We start from the raw sequence: 16,392 nt of genomic DNA on the forward strand, positions 1-16,392 counted from the left end.
TAAGAAGATATACTTTAGTGTATCTAGAGTAATCATCTATAAAGGTCACATAGTACCTTTTACCTCCTCTAGATTCAAGATTTCTAAAATCAGCTAGATCACTATGAATTAACTCTAATAAGTCAGATTTTCTTTCAACACTAAAGTGAGGTTTCTTTGTGAATTTTGCTTCAACACATATTTCACATTTTTCTTTAATAGGTTCAATTTTTTCATTTATTAAACCTAAATTACAAAGTCTTTTAATGTAAGGTGCACTTCTATATCCTAATCTACCATGCCAAATATCAAAGGACTCAACAATGTAAGCAGAAGAAGATGATACTTTTTCATTCAGGATTTCAAGTACATTAAGAACAAATAAACCATTTGCATTGTAGCCCTTCCCTACAAACACATTATTTTTGCTAATGATTGCCTTGTCTGCTTCAAAAGTGAGCTTTAGTCCATTCTTGTTCAAGAGCGCACCAGACACCAAGTTACGCCGTATATCCGGCACATGCAGCACCTCCTGAAGTGCAAGTACTTTCCCTGAAGTTAACTTCAGCAAGACCTTGCCCTTACCAATGACTTTTGAGGTCTGTGAGTTCCCCATGAAAACTTGATCCCCTTCCTTAACTAAGGTGTAGTTGTAGAAGGAGTTTTGGTTTCCACAAATGTGCTTGGTAGCACCAGTATCCAGAACCCACTCCTTTGGATTTTCCACCAGATTTACCTCAATCACAACCGCTGCAATCACATCTGCCTCGGTTAAATTAACCTTGGCACTGGACGAACCAGTCTTTCGGTGTCGGCAGTCCTTCTTGTAGTGTCCGGGTTTTCCACATTCAAAACAGACTCCTTTCTTTTTGGGTCCAAATTTCTTGAAGTTCTTTTCCTTCTTCGGTTTCAGATTCTTAGACCCATCATTCTTAGTCTCAACAATGTTTGCCTTAGAGGTATATTCTTTGGCATTTTGTTGCTTACCTTTTAGTCTGTTTTTCTCTTCGATTTTAATCCGAACAACTACTTGGTCTAAGGTCCATTCTTTTGTCTTGTGTTTCATTCCGATTTTAAAATCTTTCCAAGACAAAGGCAGTTTCTCAATAAGAGAACCAGCCACGAATGTGTCAGGTAACTTCATACCTTCCTTAGCCAATTCTCCAATTAGGAACTGATACTCATCTATTTGAGCAGATATAGGTTTCCCATCTTCCATAGCAAAGTCTAAAAAATTCCCTATCACATATTTCCTATTTCCAGCATCCTCTAAATCATATTTAGTTACCAATGCATTCCAAAGATCAGCAGCATGTTCAAATGAATAGTATACGTTATAAAGGTCATTTGACAAACCATTCAAGAGATGGTTCTTGCAAATATAATCAGCATTATTCCAGTTTTCAAAATCAGCAGAATCTTCAGATGGTTTTGATTGCGTAATAACAAAAGCGGCACCAATTTGTTGTAGAGCAAACAAGATCTGTTGTTCCATCTTTTATAGTTCAATCCAGTAAGGCGTTTGATCTTGGAAAAATCTGGAATGGTGTTGAGAATTCTGTTCACAACAGAGGTGCGAACAACTGTTGGATTGGAATTCTCAACGGAGATGGTATCAACAGAAGTTGGGTTCGGATTATCAGAAGCCATATGATCAGATTTGAAAAATACGATTCTTAAGATTGTTGGACAAATTAGATGTTGTCCAGTAGGGTCTGATATATGGCTTGATTGAATCCAAAAATTAGAAATGTAAATAAATCAGTACTTAGCTTTTGTAGAAAACGTTTCTGTAAAACAGATCGAGAAGAAGGCTGAGTCGTGCCACTGGTCACTCTCCTTAAGAATCGTATCCGCCCCCTACCGGTGCAAACCGGGATCCGCGAACCGATGCTCCAAGATAAAACAGCCAAAGTTGGCTCCTGTCCACGTGCACTCGCTGACTGGTCCACCCAGAATCACCGTAGAACTGTGCTCAGATCAGAACGGAGGAAAGGAAGAAGACAAGCAGAAACTTTGATGTTTTCTGTAAAAAACTATATTCTCCAATGGTGCTGTTCTCTTCTTTTTATAGATGAGAATATGACTGTTGGAGGATAATTAATCACCATTAAAAGACAAAAACGTTTCTCTCCATGGGGTAAAAAGAAAAACCGTTTTTGGGCAATAAAAATAACCTTTTTTTATTTAATACCCAAACCCAAACCCGGACCACGGCCACGGCCCGGCCCGGCGAGGCGAGGCGCGCGCGTGTGTGATTTACATATGGGCTTGTGCTCTTCTAAAAGCCCAAGACCCAACAAATTCTAAAGCCCCTTGAAGGCTCAAGCTTTTCTCCAACTCTCCATCTTATATGGATGAGAAGAATTTTCTTCCAAAGCGATGTGGGACTATTAATTTGCCTTTGGTTTTGAAAACACACCACAAGCACACTCACCAAGGTCTTGGGTTCAAGTCCCCACACATGCAAAAGTCTTTTGCTTTAAAACAAGAGAGGGAAACATAATTTGAATCTTCCCTCCAAATTTTTTAAACAAAAAGAAAAAGCATCTTTGACTTTTCAAATCTTTTATTATTATTTTTTTTGTTCAAAAAATTCTAACAATTTGTCATGCGTTTCTGTCTGTGAGAGCTCTATTGGAAGTTTTACTTGCAGCTCATTGCTATGATTTCAAGATTATGTTGTCTTCTAGCTTTGATCTTGGTTTTTAGTCTTCCACCCATGTGATGTTTATGTATAGTATGATATCATAAAGTGGCTTAAAAACTAAGAAGTTGATAATTCTCCTTGCCCCAACAAGGAATAATCTAAAAGTATCTTCCTCCATTAACTTGTTTTTATGGACTGGACATTGTTGTTTTCAGAGCCATGCAAGGGAAAGAGGAAGGGTGCTCTGAAGCCATCAGTTTCAGCAAAGACAAACGCCAAATCGGGATCTGAAGTCATCAATGAAAATACAGCTGTTGTAAGCGTATTCTTCCGCTTTTCTAATTCTCTTTTATTTTGTTTTTTTTTTTTACCTGTGATTGATTTTTATTCATTTCAGATTGTTCGTCGGACTCGAAGACGAAAAGTTTGATGCATCATACCAATTAGCAACAACTTGTGCAATTTTTCGAAGCACAAAAATGCATTCATGGTGCTTTTGTAAAGTCTCTTATTTTACTATCATCACTGACTATGATATGGCCTGCATTCAGGCAATATCATGTTATATATTCAATGTATCCTGGGGACTTAAGAACCACAATTCTTCCCTTTCTAACCCTTCTTTCGCCAATCACCTACATGAGTATGATATATTTCCAGGCATGGTTTTAAATTTTGACCGAAATCCGAAATTTCGGAGTTTTCGGTGGAGACCGACACCGAAATCGCTATTACCCGAAATGGTATTTTATTTCAGAGGAAATTTCAGAATTTCGGTCGTCGAAATTTCGTTTTTTCCCTGAAATTTCACTCAGAGAACCTTTTTTTTTTTTTTTTTTTTTAATATTTTGCCGAAATTTCGACCGAAATTTATATCAAATAAAATACTCTTTTTCTTGTTTCGCTGGATTTCGGTCGAAATTTCATTTTTGGTGGGGTCCGAAACCGGTATCGAAACTGAAATTTAAAACCTTGTTTCCAGGTAGCATGGAAAGAGTGTGGCGATTTGTAGTGTTGCTCCTCAAAAGAAAGGGCACTTTTTAAAATCTCTTGACTCGATTTTCGGTGGACTTTGCCTCAAAAGTATCACTTTGAAAAAAAAAAAAAAAAACTGGAAATTTATTAACAGAAGCAGTTACTACAGAGAAGGCCCTTCTACATATGACCATGGTACCGAAATCCGAAATTGGGACCGAAACTGAAATTTGGGAATTCTTAAATTTCGGCCCAATTTTTGGAAATGTCGATTCGAGAAATTCGATTTTTTTAAAATTAAAAATAGGTGTTTTTCTGAAATTTCGGTTTCGGCGAGGCTGAAATTGATGCCGAAACTGAAATTTAAAACCATGCTCCCTAGTTTGTTAAAAACTTTTGTGATCAGGCGTTTGCAGCATTTTGGGAATTGCAGTAGCGTGTAATAGCTAATTTAAAATGTATAAAATGAAGAATAGTGGCATTATTAAAGATGAGAGTGCACGTATCAATTCCCATCCTAACTTCTAATATCAATGGACTCCTTTTCATCGGGAAATCCTCTGCAGGGATGATCTCAATATATTTCTTTGAGACTGGTGTGTTGCTTGAAGACCTGTTTGGAATTGGACCTAATTTGACAAAAGAGTAAAAGGAGTGCCATTATTAAAACAATAGTGCAAACTTATTGTAGGCCAAATCATTGATCTTAGCAGTTAATCTGGAGGCCCATCCAATCAATGATCACCAAATGAACTATTAGAACTGGAACGATTGTTAGGCAATTTCACAGAAAGCCATTTCGTCGCTCACTTTTGCATGAGAGGACAGCCACGTCTGATGAGTTAAATGAATAAGACAAAATCTGCTAAAAAGTAAGCCTGCTTTGCTGTTCTCTCCTGCAAAAGTGGGCCACGAAGTTGCCTAGCAAATCCTTTTTTTTTTTCCTCAAACTCTATTTGAAGTCTACTAGACTTGAGTCCTATGCAGTCTAAGGTGGGACCTGGTGGATGGATGGTCCAGATTATTGATCTGATTTTTAGTTAGATGTACAATTTTGTCATTCCCCAAACTAGACCGGGGCATTACTGTAATTTGGTCATCCTCGAACAATAGAACGTATAAATAGATGAGATTTCACATTTGAAGCATTTTTGGCGCGCTACTGTCTAAGTTCTACATTTTTTACACTGCTGAAGGAGTAAGAAAACAAAGGAATTAGGGTTTCAAAACCTGTAAATTAGGGTTTCGAGCCTTCAAATTAGAGGATTTTCTCTGCTAATCATCTCCATTCGCGAATCCGAAGTTCCAGATACGATGTCGGCAGCTAAAGGAAGTAGCAAGAGACGAGGAAAGGAATCCGAAGCTGTATTAAGGTCGGAGAAGAAAACTAGAGAAGATGAAGATTTTGATCCCGATCTGTCGAGGTTTGTCTTTGTATCAGTTTCTAGCATTTTAATTAGTTGTTTTATGAAGATCTATGGCTGAGATTGTATGATCTTTTGAATTCTCAGCAATCTAGCATTTCAATTTGTTGTTTTATGAAGATCTATGGCTGAGATTGTATGATCTTTGAAATTCTCAGCGATATAGCATTTCATTTTGTTGTTTTATGAAGATCTGTGGCTGGGATTGTTTGATCATTGAAATTCTCAGCGATATAGCATTTCATTTTGTTGTTTTATGAAGATTTGTGGCTGAGATTGTTTGATCTTTGAAATTCTCAGCGATATAGCATTTCATTTTGTTGTTTTACGATGATCTGTTGCTGAGATTGTTTGATCTTTGAAATTCTCAGCGATATAGCATTTCATTTTGTTGTTTTATGAAGATCTATGGCTGAGATTGTATGATCTTTGGAATACTCAGCGATATAGCATTTCAATTTGTTGTTTTATGAAGATCTATGGCTGAGATTGTATGATCTTTGGAATACTCAGTGATATAGCATTTCATTTTGTTGTTTTATGAAGATCTATGGCTGAGATCGTATGATCTTTGGAATTCTCCGCAATATCGCATTCAATTTGTTGTTTTATGAAGATCTATGGCTGAGAGTGTTTGATCATTGGAATTCTCAGCAATATAGCATTTCATTTTGTTGTTTTATGAAGATCTGTTGTTGAGATTTGTTTGATCTTTGAAATTCTCAGCGATATAGCATTTCAATTAGTTGTTTTATGAAGATCTATGGCTGAAATTGTATGATCTTTGGGATTCTTAGCTATATGGCATTTGATTTAGTTGTTTTATGGAGATCTATGGTTGATATTATTTGATCTTTGGAATTTTCAGCGATATCAAAGGTATCATTTCGGCGCTACAGCAGATTAGAGAGAAGGCACAGAAAGATGGACAGAAGAAGAACGAGGAGACAATCGCAAGGTAGATCTGTTTATTTTGATGAGATACAAATGTGATATTTTTACTTTAATTGAACATTTCGGAAAGGATTAGCGATTTGGTATAAATGGTGGATTCAATTGGATCTGTATCTTGTTTTCATACTATTTAGAATTTAAGAAGAATACGAAAAATTAATGTTTGTCTGCTTTACTCATTGTTCCATGAATTATTCTGGTAGCATGAGTTTTGAGATTCACATTTGGTCCGAACTGACTGTTTGAGCCAGCTTTGGTATTTCAATTAATTTCATTCAGTTCGTTTATTTTTTTCATAGAAATCTTATGTTGATTTGATTACAATGTATTATTTGTTCAGTGATTTTTCAAATATATGCTGTATTTTTATTGAGATTGTAACTGCTATTTTGTGATGTTTATAGTCCACAAAACTGTTTCAAAATAACCTTCCTATCTTTGTTACACAGTTTATTTGTTTCTTCCTTTAACTTGGTCTAGATTGATTGAAACATGTAACAATTAATTTATTAAAAAATAAGTTGATTGAAGGTTTTGTATTGTTTAGCACATGTTTTCCCATATTGAATATGCATACCTAGTTCTGAAGAAGATGTGACTATATTATATCACAAGAGTTTCTGCTTGTTTATGATACTATAGTTCACAAATTTGTTGCAAAATAGTCTGTCTATGTTTGTTGTACTGCTTATTTGTTTTCAGAAATTATATGATGCCCGACCGTGAGAATGTAAAGGGCGGTAAGAGACAAAACCTGCTGCCTTGGTTCCGAAAAGTAAAAAACAGGGCTTTCTCTTGGATTAAAAACCAAGGGAGAGATGGTTTTCTCTCTCCGACCTTTATAATCTCACGGTCGGCCACCGTATAAGTTCTCATTTGTTTTATTCCTTTAGCATGTCAAGATTTATTGAAATATGTAAATATTAATATTAAAAAATAAAACTGGGAAAGAGGTGGTGAGTTAAGGTTTTTATTGCTTTGCACAGGTATGCATACATTGGATGTGCATACATAGCTCCATAGTAAATAAATCAGGGAAAGGAGCCTAATTTGTATCTGTTATATGTGCAGCCATATTCACACTTCCGTTCTGGTGTAAAGAAATTATGATAGTAAATCAGAGCAAAAAAAAAAACTCAATCTATCTCTATTGTAGTCGATTTCTTTGAATATTTCTTTGTTCCAATGACTATTTAGCATCTAGACAGGGGGTGGGGAATTTAAGGGAAGTTAGGCCTCAGGAAAATACAATTTTCTGATCCTAGACCATTTTGTTGTGATTGCAAATTCTTCGGTTCTAAAAATGTGGCTGTGATGACTAGTTTTGCAAGCTTATTCAAGTTTATTTCTCCATTGGTGGCTATTGTATAGTGACACTTTGTTGCCAAAATTTGCAGTTTAATTGTGAATATTTCTGATCTTAAAATTCCGGACTTGACCTGTATGTAAGTTCCAGATTGCTAACAGTCATTTACTAACAGTGTGGCATCAGAGGTCAAGTCCATGCTAGATGATGCCAAGTCAAAACTTGAGAAGGAAAGGTGAGATATGAATATCATCTTCTTGAAATTTTCTATTAGAATATCATCAAAGAAAATGAAGTTGTGGGATTCAAAAGAGAAGTTGTTGGGGTTTTAGTGTTTTACTAGACTCTTGATAATCTTCCAATGAAGAGACAACAAATGAATGGCAGCGAAAAAAAGGGCAACGCTCCACATTCAGTGGCTGTAAAGGAGCCTGGTTACGATTGTCCAATCAGAGTGATTTTTGAGCCAAGGGTAAATCCATGATGAAGATCACTCTGTGGACGATCTAGATCAAGGATTAGACCATCCACATCTAGGTTGGATTGCCATTGCATCATAACGCACATGCAATGAATTAGAGCATTCCTCAGTGTTTTGATCGGTTCTTCTCTTCATTCTCAGGCAGACTTTTGTAAAGGCACTTTCAAAGAGTTCGAAAGAGGTATGTAAAATAGATTTATTAAATAATCTTCAACTAAATCAGCAAGATTGTTTTCAAATATGGTGCTTAAAGTATTTTTGTTTCTAATTTGTTTATAATTGCATGGAATTGCAGTGTGAATGTTCTCTGAAGGAGGAGTCTTCCAAGTTCCAAGCAGCTTATGAGAAGTTTTTCAAGGAAAAGGCAGCACATTTGCAGGCTTTTAATGGTGAATTCTATATGCTTTAGCTTATCACGTGGTTGACTTTATTCAAGCAAATGGAAATGAAATGTCAATGTCCTGTGTATCTTTTATTTCCCTTCGAAAATTTTGTTGGATATAAACTTCTACATGCTAAATTCAAATAAATAAAATAAGAAAGTTACTACCCAAAAGTGCTTCAAGGAGAACCATACGAAAATTGCAGTGAAGACAGAAAAGAAGCAGCTCAAAACAGTAAAATTGAAACTAAATAGCATACTAATCATGCCATGATCATTACTTCAAAGAAGATTCATTACTCAACTAAGGGTCAGAAGCCAGAGACTTGTGAACACCTTCCATATTAATCTAACTCTCAAAATCTCTATCTAAACTAAATAGGATTTTTAGCGTAGTCATACTTATGTCTAACCTCATTTTCCAAATACTTCATGAGAATGGACTTTTCCAGTTCAACAGTTGGCATTCCTCTTTGTCTGTGAAAAACCAATTTAGACAATTTTTTTTTTTGCTTGCAGAGTTTACAAGGTAATGATCTTTGCCACTTGTAGATTCAGATTTTCCCTTTAGTCTGGATATGAGATTGAAGCTCTCCCAAATCACATAAAAAAACACAAGATATCAATACTTTAAAAGTTTTAAGTGTCCTATAAAACTACGGAAAACCTGGAAAACTAGTTCTGACCAGGAAATTCTATCTCCATCATCAATGTTAGGGATCTGTGCTTCTCAATCCCCATTCCAGAATTCTTCTCTTGCTCTTATTATACCGTATATCAAGCCGTGGAGCTCCTCCAACTTGGAAGCGAAATCAAACTCTCATGACCAATCAACAATCTGGTTTTGGTACTTTAACATGACACATCCTTAATTTTATTCAACTTACAGTAACAACATAGCTGCAAATCAGTACCAAAATTCAATAGAAAAAGATTATACTTTTTATGATACCTCAAGTTTCTTTCAAGAAATGGCTGCATTTGTCACCCATGTTTTCATTTATTGGGACTGTAAAGCTTTCTGGTAATCAACAAATATATTTATGAAATTCAGATTTCGATATGTAGCTCTGCTTGATTTTCAGAGTACTAAATTCTCCATGGACTGAGTTTGCAGACATATTTTCCAAATTTGAGGGTGAAAAAGAAAAGATGTTTGTCCGCTACGAACAGCATCGTGAGCAGCTTAGTTCTCTTCTCACTGCTTAACAACTTTGCTAATATTTAGTTGAAGTCATTAACTTAGTTCGAGAGGATTGTTTATATGTTAGGGAAGAGGGAAAAGACTATGCTAAATGAACTTGAGAAGGCATGTACAGACAAGATAGCTGCTGCAGAGGATTCTCTTAAAAAGAAGAAGCAGGTTAGTAGCTTTCCTTTAGATTGCAAGAATTTCCTAGAAAAGTTTGGAAAAGAAATCTTTTCCAAAATTTCATGTTTTCACTGTTTGATTACACATGAAAAGAAAAAGTTAAGTTGAACCACCACAGTTAAAGTTTTATTTCCAAGGACCTTTAATTTGTAATGATACCCCTAAAATTTATCATTTGCCTCGGAATTGTGAAAACAAAAAACCTCCTAGGAAAAAATTTTCCTAAAAAAAATGGTCTTCCTGCAGTGAAAACAGGGCCCTTAAGTACTTCATTGGGGAACCCTGAATCTATACCTTCATTTAGTCTCAACCCTTGTGTTTCTGCGTGCCATGTTGTCAAGCTGGATTGAATTTGAAAAACTTTGTAATCAATTGCATCCTTTTATCTTTGGAAACACAGGATGACAAGTCCTTCAGCATTTTACGAAAATCTCTTGGCTCATTTCTGGATTGCGCTTCAGACGAGGACTTTGCACCCGATGAATGAATTCTTCCATGGTAATCAACCCTTCTTTAGTATATAAATCCTGAACTAGAGAACCTTACTCTGATGTGCACTTCTCATCTTACCGTCCTCTTTAACTGAGAGAAAATGTCTCAGCATTTTCCTCGGGTAAGTAAAAACCGCTCTTACCGATGTTTCTGTTACTTGAATTGAACTTCAACAGATTCTAGATACCTTGTTTTGGAAGTCAAAAATTTCAAACTCTACTCAGAAAAAAAATTCTGCAAGAAATGCTTTTCCTTCAATCCAACAAACTAGGGCTGCAACTTGGGTCGGGTTTTTACCCGACCCGCATCGACTCCACCCAACCCGAAAATAACTTGGGTTGGGTTCATGTTTCTTGGGTTTCGGGCCGAGCCGGGTCTACAATCCAAAAGCCAGCATGAATCTCGGGTCGAGCCGGGTTTGAAGGGGCCCGACCCGACCCGAGTTACTTAAGTTATAGTATGTATTTTTTTTTTCTAAAACTTTGTTACTTTAAAAGTAAAAACTTCAAAGTAAAACTCACGTACGCACGCAATCACAGGGACTCTTTCCATCTTCTGTTCGTTCCTGCCTTTAGCTCTAGGGTTTCAAGTTTCAACTAAATAGTTAATGCACTAAATAGTTTGTTGGTCATCTCATTTGAGTATAATCATTTGCATTTGGTAATGCATCAATTTATTCTCTTTGGACTAGTTATTAGTTAATGCACTAAAGAGTTTGCCATGCTTGAGTTTTTCTACTTCTATGAGTTGAGTTGCCTTGCCAAACAAGAGTTTTCCTTAAAAAATTGCGTCAACGTAAAAAACCCGACCTGAGATTTATCATAGGTAGGGCCAGGTTTGGGAATGGTGTGTTTTCTGCAAAAAAAAACCCGACCTGAGTTGCAGCCCTAATCCAAACAGGGGCCTAGCTTTGGAAAACAACTTGACTTTGTTGTTTGGAAAACAACTTGAATTTAATTCCGACCGGGGTGGAATCAGCATGACACTTCTTGTGGTGGAAAATAGATTCCAATATTTCTCCCTATAAATTCAGGCCTGGTGTTAGTTTGATAGTTTCACCCCCGGTTCGCTTCATTATTTTTTTTAATCAAATGCTAGAATCGAGCAGAACCAGAATGGGATTCCGATTCCGGAATCTAGCACCTGATTTGGTGATAACAGTAATCTCTAATCCAAACGCTTGATCGCTAGAATCAGAGCTGGAATCAGTAAGCAGGGTTTGGCTAAAACACGAACAGAATGAACGGGAGAAATGACAATGATGTGGAACTAAACAAGGAAAAAATGTGGGAATCTATGTCCTGCCCTGGCATTCTGATTCTACCCCGGTCGGAACGCCTGTTTGCCAGGTCTAATTGCATTACACAGTAGTATGACCGTGTGTCAATCGTGGCCTTATATTTGGAGGGGCCCACAAAATATAAGGCACTACACTGTTGGTTCTATAATCAATGCCAAGATAGGGCCATCATGGCCCGCAACTTGCTCATTGGCTGCCATTGTTTATGCCATTCGATAATCAAAGTGCCTGTTTGTTTTGAATTTTGAAAACCAATTGTGAGTACAAAACTGATTATTTGATTCAAAAGTAAATGCAAATTTGAGAAACGAATTTCACAAACGGTTTGTACCAAGGTTGTGTTTCAGTGAGGTTAAATATTTGTTTAAACCCTAAGCAAAAGTTGCGGTTGTTCCAATAGTTTTAAGTTGGAAAACTTATCCCGACACTGCAACATTGCAAATAGGTACAGGCATTATCTTACCCTTTTCTTTTCTGATAGGTAAGCTTGGGCTAGGCGGCCCTAGCAGTTTATTAGAAAGAGAAAGATATTACAATCTGCATACAAAAACTAACCCCTATCACAGGAATATGGGGTCAGACCAAAAGAACAAAGCTAAGACCTATCCTCCTGACCTTAGAAGTACCATCTAAGCAAAGTGGAATCACAAAGAATCTCAAAGACCACTAAAAGAGCACTAATATCTCAAATACCACTAATAATCAAGAGCGTCTATCATCCTCTGACTCAACTTCCTAGGTCTCCGCTCTTCCTCAATTAGTTTACCCTTACACATTGGAACAATGGAAATCACTTTGAAGGTAATCTGCTTGGATTGAAAGTACTTCCTCTGAAGTGATTTACCCTGAAATGGATTACCCCCTCTTACTTACCTCCACTAGAACTAGGGGCGATGGCACTTGAAAGGGAAGGGGGACAATTGCCCCCCTTAATTTTTTGGGAAAAAAAAATACCTTTATTTTTTAATACTTTTTTATACTTACTCCTTTTTTAAAAAAAATGCCCCCCTTTCCAATCATCCCTAAGTAGAAAATAAGTTTAAAATTTTAATTTTACCATTGTAAGATGTCATTTTTGTGATGGAATATATATGAGGGGTTTTTTTTGGAAACTATAATATTGCTTTCATTTGTTTGGAGAAAAAATATTACTATAATTTTTGCCTCCCTCATGCAAAATTTCTGGCATCGCCCCTGACTAGAACGGACTCCAAAGAAAATCAATTAAGGGATGCAAGTCTAAAAAATTGTGAAACCTCGCATCTCTCTAAAATAATATCATTTGACCGTTTTTTGTGGGATTCACCTTGGATTGGATATAGCCTCAAAATCAATCATGTTAACCATATCTTCAATAACATTTTTGGCCAATGAATCTAGATTATTGTATGTTTTATTTTGTGATGTTCTTAAGAGAATCTGGGTAGCGTAGTCATCCTATAGTTAGCAAAACGTGATTTGGCAAAAAACTGGATGGAAAAATTTCGAAACAATTGGGACTTTTTCGGAGATTGGATGCAGTTACTAATTCATGATCAGGCATGTACAGAATGAAAACTTCATTCTCGATTCTATGAAATGAGTCAATCATCCACTTCAGTAACTTATTGAACAAAAATGGTGATATTGTTCCTCCATTGATCAAGAATTTCGATCTTTGGGAGAGTTAAATAGGAAGTAAAAAAACGGAAACACAAAATAAAAAGCATTTAAAATTTTGTCATTAACAAAATATAGTTGGGGAAATGTTGGAAAGTTAGGCCAAAAAAATGCATTTAATACGTTTATAACACTTTTTAAATGTAAAATGATTCCCTGAAAAAGATAGAGCTTTTTTTACTGTAAAAGTGAACAAATAAAACGTGTTTTTTTTATAAAAAAAAATGATAATAAACTTTTGGCATATTCTATGTGTTTTTTCTTTGTTTTCAACCTTTTCTCACCCTATACTCAATCTATCCTTCTGCTACGTCTATCCCTCGGCCAACCTCCCTCGCTGTTTGGGTAAATTAGCATTGCATGGAATAACTTCATGGTTGCCAAACATGACGCCCTAACTTTTTTGTACAAGGAAACGTTGAGAAAATAAACTTAAATGAAAGCAGAACCATGCTGATAATTTTTAGGGATAATTACATTTACACCCCCGCTAGTTTCTGACACATTCACTTCAACCCCTATAGTTTAAAAATTGACAAAGACATCCCCTCTAGTTTCGTTTTGTTTAAGGTTTGCCCCCTCAGCTGAAGGTTCGTCCATAGATTGAAGGGTTAGGATGATCCGATGGAGCTGATTTTTTGGGCACACCCTATCTATGTCAGGACCCATCAAATGAACGCTTTTGATCATCCAAATAATGTGGGCCCATACCCGAATCCAAAGTGTTTGGTAGTGTTTGGATTCGGGTATGGGCCCACATTATTTGGATGATCCAAAGCGTTCATTTGATGGGTCCTGACATAGATAGGGTGTGCCCAAAAAATCAGCTCCATCGGATCATCCTAACCCTTCGATCTATGGACGAACCTTCAGCTGAAGGGGCAAACCTTAAACAAAACGAAACTAGAGGGGATGTCTTTGTAGGGTTGAAGTGGATGTGTCAGAAACTAGGGGGGTTGTAAATGTAATTATCCTTAATTTTTATTATAATTTTAGTTAAGTAGTCCAATCAAAATTGGGGATGTAGCTCACATGGTAGAGCGCTCGCTTTGCATGCGAGAGGTACGGGGTTCGATACCCCGCATCTCCACCAGTGGCAGTGTATCAATGACTGCAGAGGGTGCATTTATCCTCCGCCCCTTTTTTTACCCTAAAAAGGGGGGGCCTGAGGAGTAGAAGGGGCAAATAAAATTGATGGACACCAAATGACTTTGATATATATATTCGCCCGCTTTTATTCCTGGGCCACCCCCTTTAGTTTTTTTTTATGACAACACTTACTACGCTACAAAGGGGCGGCCAGGTAAATAAAAGGGGAGGATATCATTTCCCAAACAAAAATTGACGGACACCAAATGACTTTGATAATATCTTGATCCAACGATCCTAATCATTCAATCCATCAAGCCTTGTTTAGGGTTCAGTCAAGGAAAGCTGAATAGTTGATTTTTTTAAGTCCTTTATCTTGTAGTGGGATTTTTCTGGGGTGGACCAAGACCATGTCGGCCGTGTAGATGTTCTACAAGATCAACAGTTGATTTTACTGTCCCCGCGTGGGACGCAAAAATTGACTTTATGAACAATAGGATACAGCGAGACATAAAAAAAAATTGTCCCACTTCAGTCCACGATGAACCATGTACCGCATTTTCATGTGATGCCCTTTTTTGTCCTCTACGTCCTCTTTTATTTTACCTCAATATTTGAGTTTCCCTCAATCCTTTTGGCTTCTAAGTGATCTCTTGTCTCGCACCAGAAGAGTGAGAGGAGAAGAGAGGGGTATATATATTGGAGTTGGATTTTTGGTTGCCGGAATTTTTTGGTTCTTTGGACTTTTGTGGAATTCCCGTAAGAAACCTACGTTTGGTTGCTGGGCCCAAAATAATCACAGGAACCAAAATAACCCCTCACGAAACCCTATCATGGAAAAAATATACTCCTTGGAACCAAAAATAAGCTTGCAGAAGAAGATGATCTCATATATTTTAGGGTTTGAGAGTTAATTTTGTGAAGAGAATGTAGAGGTCTAGTTTTAAGGTTTGGAAAATTCATTCGAGTAAGTAGGAGAAAAAAGATAAAGTGCTGCAATAAAATGTTCGAATTTACCGGATAAACAGATACGGATAATATCCGAATTCGAACAATATCCGACGGATACGAATTCGGTAATAGATATTAGATATCCGTTGAATCCGAATCCGAATCCGAATTCGGATAGTGTATACTGTAATCGAATTCGGATATAGCCATATCCGCTCCGAATTCGATCCGTTTATACCCCTACCAGGAACCAAAAATAAGCTTGCAGAAGAATTTTTTTTTCTTCCCAACAGTTCAAGCAACCAAACAAAGCATGTTTTTCCCACCATAGTCCGGTCAACCAAACATGGGATTTTTATTTTACCGTGATACTTCCAGAGAGTTTTTTTTTCCACCAATCTCCCAGGGGGTTTTTTGTTCCACAGAAATCCAAGAACCAAAATAATTCTGGCAACCAAACGGATGGTTCGTGGGAAAAATCTTTACCGTGCGCCAAGCTGAGCCGTACTGTGCTATCGGGTCAGCTCGTGGTCGTGGATGTGGCGTGCGTATGTGTAAAATTTTATTTTTAATTTTTACTTCATGTCCTTAGTCTTGAGTATTTTTTTTTGCAATTAATAGTCTATTGGATTAGCGTTTTTATGTCTTGCTATTTTCGCTATTTTGTTTTCGGCAGAAGTGTGTCGGTAAAGTGCGCGACTTTACCGTTCTTAATCTTTAGGGGGCATTTGTATACGCGGATTTTAGAATCTTGGATTTCCTCAAAATTGTAGATTAGGGGTGTTCATTATTCGGTTATAACCGAATAACCGGACCGAACTGAATTGGTTTGGTCGGTTCGGTTCGGTTTTTTTCCTTTTCAGTTCGGTTTCAGTTATTGTTTTTAGAAATTCGGTTTCGGTTATCTAAAAAAAATTGGTTAACCAAATAACCGAAATTATGATAAAAACCATTATTTTTCCAAAAAAAAAGGTGCTATATGGGCACTCCGTAGGATGATCAAAACCGTCCATTTGATTGATCACAACTTAATTAGGTTGTGCTCAAAAAATTATTTTGATAGGAAGATCCTAGCCCTCCGATCCAAACCGAGATTTTGCTTTTTCCCTCTTTTTCACCCACTATTCGGTTATTCGGTTATAACCAAATAACCGAATTTTTAATCGGTTCGGTTTCGGTTCGGTTTTTAGAAATTTCGGTTCGGTTTCGGTTATCGAAATTTGATAACCGAAATTATTTCGGTTATCAAATTTCGGTTATCAAATTTCGGTCTATTCGGTTCAGTTATAACCGAACGAACACCCCTATTGTAGATGGGAGACGAGAGAAGAAAGAGACCAGCTGTCATTTTCTAATTTCTTGCCCTTCTATCCGACAG

The 16,392-nt window shown here is 36.8% G+C and overlaps 2 protein-coding genes and 1 non-coding gene across 6 annotated transcripts in view; all 3 read left to right on the top strand.

The window, feature by feature from the left end:
* Positions 1-3,263, top strand: part of LOC143888340 (ARM repeat superfamily protein) — a 99,326-nt gene extending 96,063 nt beyond the window's left edge. For all 4 annotated transcript variants that reach the window (XR_013254534.1, XM_077392724.1, XM_077392723.1 and 1 more), the window contains 2 exons: positions 2,845-2,945; positions 3,027-3,263. Coding sequence is in view for 3 of the 4 variants with exons in the window: in XM_077392723.1 (XP_077248838.1) it covers positions 2,845-2,945; positions 3,027-3,059 (134 nt within the window). In the remaining variant the exon portion in view is untranslated. The remainder of the gene's footprint in view (positions 1-2,844; positions 2,946-3,026) is intronic.
* Positions 3,264-4,767: 1,504 nt separating this feature from the next.
* Positions 4,768-10,162, top strand: LOC143887392 (DNA ligase-like protein). The gene is made up of 8 exons (XM_077391486.1): positions 4,768-5,028; positions 5,897-5,986; positions 7,464-7,523; positions 7,911-7,950; positions 8,065-8,158; positions 9,269-9,328; positions 9,423-9,514; positions 9,924-10,162. Exons 1-8 carry the CDS (start codon positions 4,919-4,921, stop codon positions 10,008-10,010), a joined length of 633 nt encoding a protein of 210 aa, XP_077247601.1. The 5' UTR covers positions 4,768-4,918; the 3' UTR covers positions 10,011-10,162.
* A 3,829-nt stretch (positions 10,163-13,991) lies between these two features.
* TRNAA-UGC (transfer RNA alanine (anticodon UGC)) lies at positions 13,992-14,064 on the top strand. Its single transcript has one exon. It is a non-coding gene; the product is annotated as a tRNA-Ala (tRNA).
* Positions 14,065-16,392: the final 2,328 nt, after the last annotated feature.

Source organism: Tasmannia lanceolata, unplaced genomic scaffold, assembly GCF_043159265.1.
Source record: "Tasmannia lanceolata isolate RefF3 unplaced genomic scaffold, GAP_Taslan_0.1 ptg000012l, whole genome shotgun sequence".
Taxonomy (NCBI): Eukaryota; Viridiplantae; Streptophyta; class Magnoliopsida; order Canellales; family Winteraceae; genus Tasmannia; species Tasmannia lanceolata.

What these genes read in the sequence shown, in the direction of transcription:
- LOC143887392 (XM_077391486.1), top strand. Translation starts at nt 4,919, where the DNA reads ATGTCGGCAGCTAAAGGAAGTAGCAAGAGACGAGGAAAGGAATCCGAA. An exon ending in TCAAAACTTGAGAAGGAAAG is followed by an intron (nt 7,524 to 7,910) that starts GTGAGATATGAA and finishes CTTCATTCTCAG; the next exon opens with GCAGACTTTTGTAAAGGCAC. An exon ending in TGTCCGCTACGAACAGCATC is followed by an intron (nt 9,329 to 9,422) that starts GTGAGCAGCTTA and finishes TTTATATGTTAG; the next exon opens with GGAAGAGGGAAAAGACTATG.